At 48.0% G+C, this 7,679-nt stretch overlaps 1 protein-coding gene across 2 annotated transcripts; it reads right to left on the reverse strand.

The window, feature by feature from the left end:
* Nucleotides 1–462: 462 nt before the first annotated feature.
* DHPS (deoxyhypusine synthase) lies at nt 463–7,474 on the reverse strand. 2 transcript variants are annotated; one of them, XM_081198576.1, is made up of 10 exons: nt 7,300–7,474; nt 5,523–5,753; nt 4,586–4,750; nt 4,139–4,260; nt 3,394–3,490; nt 2,907–2,993; nt 2,409–2,514; nt 2,103–2,206; nt 1,246–1,371; nt 463–1,095 (listed from the first exon to the last, which is right to left on the reverse strand). In XM_081198576.1, exons 2-10 carry the CDS (start codon nt 5,724–5,726, stop codon nt 1,000–1,002), a joined length of 1,107 nt encoding a protein of 368 aa, XP_081054702.1. In that variant the 5' UTR covers nt 5,727–5,753; nt 7,300–7,474; the 3' UTR covers nt 463–999. The 2 variants fall into 2 exon arrangements, with proteins under 2 accessions (XP_081054702.1, XP_081054703.1); XM_081198577.1 differs by lacking the exon at nt 7,300–7,474 and adding an exon at nt 6,990–7,272.
* Between the last annotated feature and the right edge of the window lie 205 nt (nt 7,475–7,679).

Raw genomic sequence — 7,679 nt, forward strand, 5'->3', positions numbered from 1 at the left:
ACACAAACCACTGGTCCATTTCCCTCGCTACCATGTAATTGGATTGACAGTGATGTTCTTGGGCAACACTGCTATCTCAGAACCTTTTAAATGAAATGCTAAGAACCGAACGTAGGATCCTGTGGTTACAAAGCAAGTACACCACACCTGAGCTACAGCCCCTTCTCCACTGTCAACTTGAATTAATGTACAAGTGTGAATGTCTTTTGAGGCTCAAGTCAACTGGCAATGCAATTCATTTCTTTCAATGGTATATCCAAGCTGGAGCTCAACTTTCAATAAATAAAAATTCTCCTCAGTGGGAAGATTCCAACTACCCATTTCAGCCAAGCAAAAATGAACTGCTCTGATTTTCTTTAGCATTCCCTTGTCGTTATAAGGCCCACAGAAGAGCAGGCCTTTAATAGTTGGGTTTTGGGCACAGTACGCCAACTCTAGCAAAAACAAAAGCACTCACATACATTTAAAGACTACAGTGGTTTATTCGGAGGCTGGGGGATCTCAAGCAGATTCCAGATGGACACACGTCATATCAGTAAATAAAAGAGACAGAGAAGAAAATCCAAGAATTAAAATGAAGTGGGCAGGGAGGCCATGAACAGAGAGATACTGCTGGGCCAGTTGTTAAAGGGAGGGGGGGGGAAATGTCAACTTCAGACTCCAAGGACCATCCTACTATCACGAAAGCGGCATGCTGGAGAGGCAGGTATATCACCAAGTGTCTCAGAGTGTATAGGGTTTGCAAGAGCAAAAAGAGAGAAACACTATCATCTCGGCAGGCTCATGAGGAGGATGGGTTGCGATTACACACAAGTAACAGACCGCCACTTTCTGAGACTGGGGCTCAGCTTCTATTCAGCATGGAGGAGAAGGATGTCATGCTAATGGTTCCAGTGCCTTCCATTCATCCAAACAGATGTTGCAAAACAGTCTCAGTGCAGGTGCCAGCAGCTGCAGTGGTATGTGGGAGAAGCACATGGGCACGCAGCAGTCCACAACTTAGTCGTTTTGCTTCTCTGGAGCAAAGGCATTTGGTTTCTGTGCAAAGGTTTCCGCAACCAGCAGTGGGAAAACCAGGGAAGCGTCAGCATAAACCTGTCAAGAGAAGAATACGGAAGAGTGCTTCTCCTCAAGAGCTTTTCATTTATTTACTCTAAAACTCACCGGTCTTGCCAATGGCAAGTTCCATGTCCCACCCCTGCCAATACCGTGATCTGCCAGTCCCCTCCTTTCCACCGCATGTACCTTGACAGGCTTGGCATCCATGCGGATCTTCCCCCAGGAAACTGCTTCGTCAGGCCGAGCTCCTGAGTCTGAGCCATCAAACTCCTGTGCCGTGTTGACGTATACAGAAAAGTCAGCACCGTTTCTCTGAGGAGGTACAATAATCGATGACATCAGGCATACGGAGCAGAATTGGCTCAGGGGTAACCAAAGGTCTGCTTGCACAGCAAATCTGATACCAAATACAACTGTTCCACATATGGACTTGGAGATAGGCGCAGATGCATATACAAAACTACCTTTTATCAATTTAAGACAAGTGGTCCGTTTATTGATCTTTTAATTGCAATTGAAGGGGGGAGAGGATGGGGAATCCGGGATACAAAGCATATCAATTTAAGATGAGTGGTCCAATTAGCACAAAAGCACTATGAGATTTCATACAGAGTTCTTTCCTCGTGGGCAAGATCCTTTTAAAGAGATGGCAGGAACCGAACCTGAGATTTTCTGTGTGCAAAATGTGTACTCGATTCACTGAAATATGGGCTCCCTTCCCCCAAATATCAGCAACTTCCAGGGCTCAGCCTGGGAGGCTCTTGAAAGCTGCATGGGGTGGGAAGGCTCAATAGGTTCAATGAGCCTATATAGCTTGGCAGGACTTACGCAGCATATGAATTCATTGCTTGACTAATGGAAGTTCAACAGCATCTAGAATTAGCTTCCCATGCCCAAAGCCAGCCAGCAAGCAGCATCATGCCATCTCAACCCATGCGTCTTTGTTCTACGAACGCATCCCATGCTTTTGCAACATCTTCCACCCCAAACAAACCCTGCCTTTCTGTACTGTGAATTTGTTCCTACTGCACAATCTGCCTCACCATGAGGTTGGCGTTAGCAATGTGGTGCTTGACAAGTCCTCCTCCCAAGATGATCATTCCTGTTTTCCGGGCAAATATGGCCTGCGTATTGATGAGCCTCAGATCTGAGAGAGAGATACGTTTAAGTATTAGACAAGCAGCACAGTAAACAGTGTCATACTTTGGGGGTTGGTAGACCCAGAATGTCTGATACACAGCGTACAGATTCCACTAGCTGTTTCCCTTCCTCTGAAAGTAGAAACCCGTGGTAGGTACATAACAGAAACCATGGAGAGACTTACTTATGTCGCACAAATCTCAGCTCACCTTCCACAATGTCCAGAACAAGGCCTGGTTTCTTATAGGAGTGGAAAAAAATCATGTCCCCCAGGGAACCATCAGTCAACGCTGGACTCAGTACAGGGATGCTGTTCTGCCAGGAACACAATTAGCATTATAAGCGGAAGTGGGTATTTCATATGGCAGAGGTTAGCGTATCTTGGAAGGGAGGGCAGAGTGTGGGAGTGGGAGACAGACTTGAAATGCAGTAAAGTAGTAAATGCACAACACAGAACTATGCCTTAATGGTTGGATGGTAGGGGTCAAGGCTACCAGCTGGGAAATGAATGGGATTACGAAGCCAGAAAAATAATAGGCTATGCCTTATCACATACATAGGACAGACCCTCAGATGATTGAAGAGGGGAAGGCAGGCATCCCATCAGGAAGTGACAAACAAGCAGCATTTCAGCCAGATTACTGGAAGCTAATCTTAACGAAAGGTGAGATATGGAACTTAAAACACAGAAGACTTCCTCAGCCTACCTTTTGTGCCCAGTAATAGACAGATTCGGGATTGTTAATTTCCTTGCCAAGCCGAGCAATGAACTTTGATGGAGTCCACTTCACCCCCTGAAAAGCAGGGAGACAGACCATACTTCAGACTATGCCAACTTCTCCCCAGATTGGTGGGCAAGCTAAGATCCGGGGTGAACCTGCACAGTCTTAATACGTGCGATTTCAAAGAAAAAGAAAAGAAAAATCCTCTATGTGGGAGCAAATAAGAAAACCAACAATACTGGCAAGGGAAAAAATGGCCTTGAGATCACACACTAGATAGAGTAAGACATGTCTCCGTTGCTGTTTCATCCTCTTCCATGCTGGGAGTTTTTCCATTTCCAAAGATGAGGCCAGAACTCACGGCAGACAGCTCTCAAGTGTCTTTTGCAATTACCACGTTGGGGGTATACATGGGGGGTGGAGAAAGAATAATAGCACATAGGCACACCATTCCTAACATTTCAGCTCTCACCTCTGTGTCCTGCTCTGTCACCATCTGGTCCAGGATTGGCATCAGCCAGTCCTCAAACTTGCAGTAATTGTCATTGGGCACCAGCAGATTCCCAATCCTGGAGGAGAGGAGGACACAGCTGGGAAGTAAAGCCTGTCTAGGAACTTTGCCGCTACCTTGCTCCTTCCTCCCACAGAAGTTAAAACATACAGTCAATCCCCTCCCCGCAGCAGAGTATGAGACTGGTTGGATCATACAAACCAGAGGAAACCCAGGAGGGGTCAATTTCTTTGGTCACAAAAAAATCACCCATTTTGTTTTCCAATGGTGGCCATCAGATCATCAGCCCTCCCCACTACAAGTAAAGGTAAAGGACCGCTGGATGGTTAAGTCCAGTCAAAAGCAACTATGGGGTTGTGGTGACATCTCGCTTTCAGCCCGAGGGAGCCGGTGTTTGTCCACAGACAGCTTTCCGCATCATGTGGCCAGCATGACTAAACCGCTTCTGGCGCAACAGAACACTGTGATGGAAACCAGAGCACACGGAAACGCTGTTTACCTTCCTGCCACAGTGGTACCTATTTATCTACTTGCACTGGTGTGCTTTCGAACTGCTAGGTTGGCAGGAGCTGGGACAGAGCAAGGGGAGCTCACCCCGTCGTGGGGATTCAAACCACCAACCTTCTGATCGGCAAGCCCAAGAGGCTCAGTGGTTTAGACAACAGCGCCACCCGCACCCGTCCCCTCCCTACTACCCCTGCTGTACCTGTTAATCCCACTCTGTCGTAGTTCCTTTCCACGCAAGCTGAAGTCTCCAACATAAGTGGGTGCCAAGCATTTGATGAGATCTTCTTCCACACCACCTGCTGTGGTCACCAGCACATCCACCTACACAAACCAAAGAATGTGGGCTATAGTGCTTGCCAAGACTTGCAGCTATGAGCTTCCTTTAGACCCAAGTTCTGTAAAAGGATTAATCCATCCTTAAGTCATGAAGCATCAATAGCCAGTATCTCTTTCCCATAAGTGGAGGTAGTTCTCTCCAGCCCATTAGCATACAATGTTTATCATGAGAATATACGAGGGAGACAAGAATGATATTGGTGTAGAACACCAGGGATTCTTCTCTACCCTTTCACAACCACATAACTGAAAAGGAAGATTTTTCCTTGATATACAGAAGGAGGAAACACCCCCCAGGTTTGGACAATACCATGTTGTGTTGCACCAGAAAGCGGATGGTCTCACGGACACCTGAGCTGATGAGGTTGGAAGTGAAGCCCAAGAAGATTGTACAGCCTGTTAGGTGGCGGGAACAGGGATTCAAGTCGGCATGGTTCCCTTCATCCTCGGCCAGTGGCGTCAGCTTCGCTTCTATCTGCAAGGAAGAACCCAACTATCTGAATCAAGCTTCAGCACAACAGCACAATGCAGGGATTGAACTAAATGGCAGCACCACCAAGTTTAGCACATCATCACCCTAAATAGCTAAGTACAAACAGCAAGAAGTTTGCTAGTGACATATGAAGGAAGCAAAACAAAAACAAAAACTGGTGAATGGTTGTAGAGAACTGAGGAAAGCATCAATGCACAAAATATGCAGATTTGGAGAAAAATACTGGTTGTGCCACTTTATCTTCAAATCAGAAAACGTGATCATCAGAAAAGGAGATAAATGTAAACTGCAGTTTTTGAAGTCACTGTGAGCTCTCAATCCATGCAATCAAAGTAGGACTTTCCTGTCAATCAATGTAGATGTTTATGAACATCATACCAGCTCAGACTTATAAAATACTGTTCGAACCCAATGCTTAGAGCTAATAGGACTATGGAATATTTCTGGGAAAGGGGGGGAAAAGTAGCCAACTTTAGTGTTGGCTAACTCTTAGCACTGTACGTGAAGATGGGTGTTGTCTCTCTTTGTGCAAGATATATGACTGGTGTCAGAGAAGAATGCTGTGATGTACACAAGAGCAGGAATAACAAGGATACAAAGCTGAAAATGCAGGAATTTATAGAGGTCTCTACGTGCAAAGCAAAGAGAGCAAAGCAGCAAGCTAACTCCACAGTTATGAGATCCAGCCCAATTTCCCTCCTTCCCACCTGATCTACCACAGTTCTCACCATCGGGACTCATCCTGGCTACTCACCATGCGGTTGATCTCGTTCACAGCCTGCCCAAAGCTGGTAGCCTGGAAACCCGTGGTGAGGTAAGACTGGAGCAAGGCATGATAGTCTAATCCACGGTCAAAGTCATAGCCATGCACTGTCAAGCTCCCCTCAGGTAGTCCCTCACTGGGCTTCAGCACAGCAGCCACTGCCCCAGCAGGTAGGTCGCCTGCCACATTCTCCATCAGGTGAACACTGGGGAGGCTGGCACCCTAGGACAAAGATCGTTAATTAAGAAGATTCCTGGAAAAGCATGCTTTCAAAACTTTTCGCCATGTGAGTATTACAGAATCTTAGTGATAAAGTACCTCCCAGATTTCTACCCTTCCAAAAAGGGAAACACAAGTGTTAGAAACTGAGATATGAAAGCTGGGAGCTAAATGGCACCTTAAGCCTAGGTTATGGACATAACAATGGAATGTCTAGGAACGTTTTTTTTAATAACAAGGATACAAAGCTGAAAATGCATGAACTGCAGCTAAAATATTATGCTCATTTTTCACATGACCTAGTCCTTTCCCCGCCCACCCTCCTACTATTCTTAAAAGAGTCTCTTCTCCTGTCTTCAGAGAGTAGCTGGAAGCAGGGAGGCAGAAAAAAGGTCCTCCTTTCCTTCCACTCTGCAGTCTTAATCCGAAATCTCAGGGGCAGAACTGCGCCCAGAGCTCAGAAACTACTTGCGCTAATGAAATTCCCTGTCGCAAAATGCGTGGAGAACAATGGGAGTTTCAGATGTTGGGGAAACAGCAATTTGCACCACCTGTCAACTTCAAGTACTCTGGAAAGGCTCGTTCCCCACACCACCGCGATGAAGAACTTCCCCGAACAATTCTTCCCAGTTGAGCAAAAATGCAGACAGCGGTTCAAATTCTTGGACAGCAGCCGCAGGACGTGATGTAAGACCACGACCAGCACTGCAACCCCAACCACAGTGCTCATGCCGACAATGATATGGTGCCATTGTTAATCCTTATTGCATTGCAGGGACTTGGGTTATATGACCTTCCAACATTTTGACTTAACCCCAAAGGTGCACTCCTTTATTGTCAGAGGGATGCCAACTAATGCTGAATTATTATTATTATTAAATGACAAAGAATTTATTTATTATTATTAAATGGTGAAGGATTAATTAATTAATTTATTATTATTATTATTAAATTATGAAGAATTATTATTATCAAATGATGAATAGTAATTATTATTACTTTATTGCATTGCAGGGGGCTGGTCTAGATGATCCCTGGGATGCATTCAACAGATGCACTCAAAGCAGGAGGGAAAAAGAAATGCAAATAAGCACTTTCCCGGCCCCGCCCCTCGCCCCGCCCACAGCGCAGCTATTGCCCCGCCCAGACCGCTTTGGCAAACCGGGCTCCCGAAGCGTCTGCCTCGTCTGCGGCAACGCGCGCATGCGCCTGGGGGCGGGAGCGCGAGGCGGGGCTCACCTGCGACCTGAAGTGGTACAGCCCGGAATTCTGCCGCCGCCGCCTCCTGCATAATGCCCAGGGTCGGTTCCAAATATTACGGAGGGGGGGGGGAGGAGAGAAATGTGTGGGTGAGAGAAAGAGAGAAAGACAGGGAACTGGAAGGGCTCCTGTCACCACAGGGTAGGCTTGCTTAGCGCCATGTTCCCCGGTCAGGAGGAGTATTGAAGGCTCTCCTCGCCGGCTTGCGAGGAGGCCCCTTCTGCCCCTCACGCGGCGGCGGCGGCGGGGCCGGGAGCGGGACAGCGCGCGAAGGGAACGGCGGCCTTACCTCATAGAGCCGGGCCCGACCAGCCAATGGCCTCCTCTCGCTCCCCTCGCTGGTTCTACGCAGGCGCTCTCCTCGCCGCCTCACGGAGACGCCGCGGGAAGCGCCTCATGGCGGCGCAGGGGAGCGGAAGGGGTTAAACGCCGGCGGCGGGAGGGGGAGGCGCTCGCGCGGCTCGGCGTTTCTTTCCTTCTTGCTCCTTTAAGGAAGTGGGCGGGGTTTCGGGGGACGAAAGCGCAGGCGCAGCGCTGCGTCGGAGGCTAGCTTCAAGTAAGGGCGGAAGTGGTATGGGCTGCATAGAGATACCTGGGCATCTGAGAAAGTGCAGGCAGTGCGTGGGTCCCAGGGGGGCGGGGAGGCAAGGGAAGGGTCCAACCCCCCCC

Source organism: Podarcis bocagei, assembly GCF_964188305.1.
Source record: "Podarcis bocagei genome assembly, chromosome: 6".
Taxonomy (NCBI): Eukaryota; Metazoa; Chordata; class Lepidosauria; order Squamata; family Lacertidae; genus Podarcis; species Podarcis bocagei.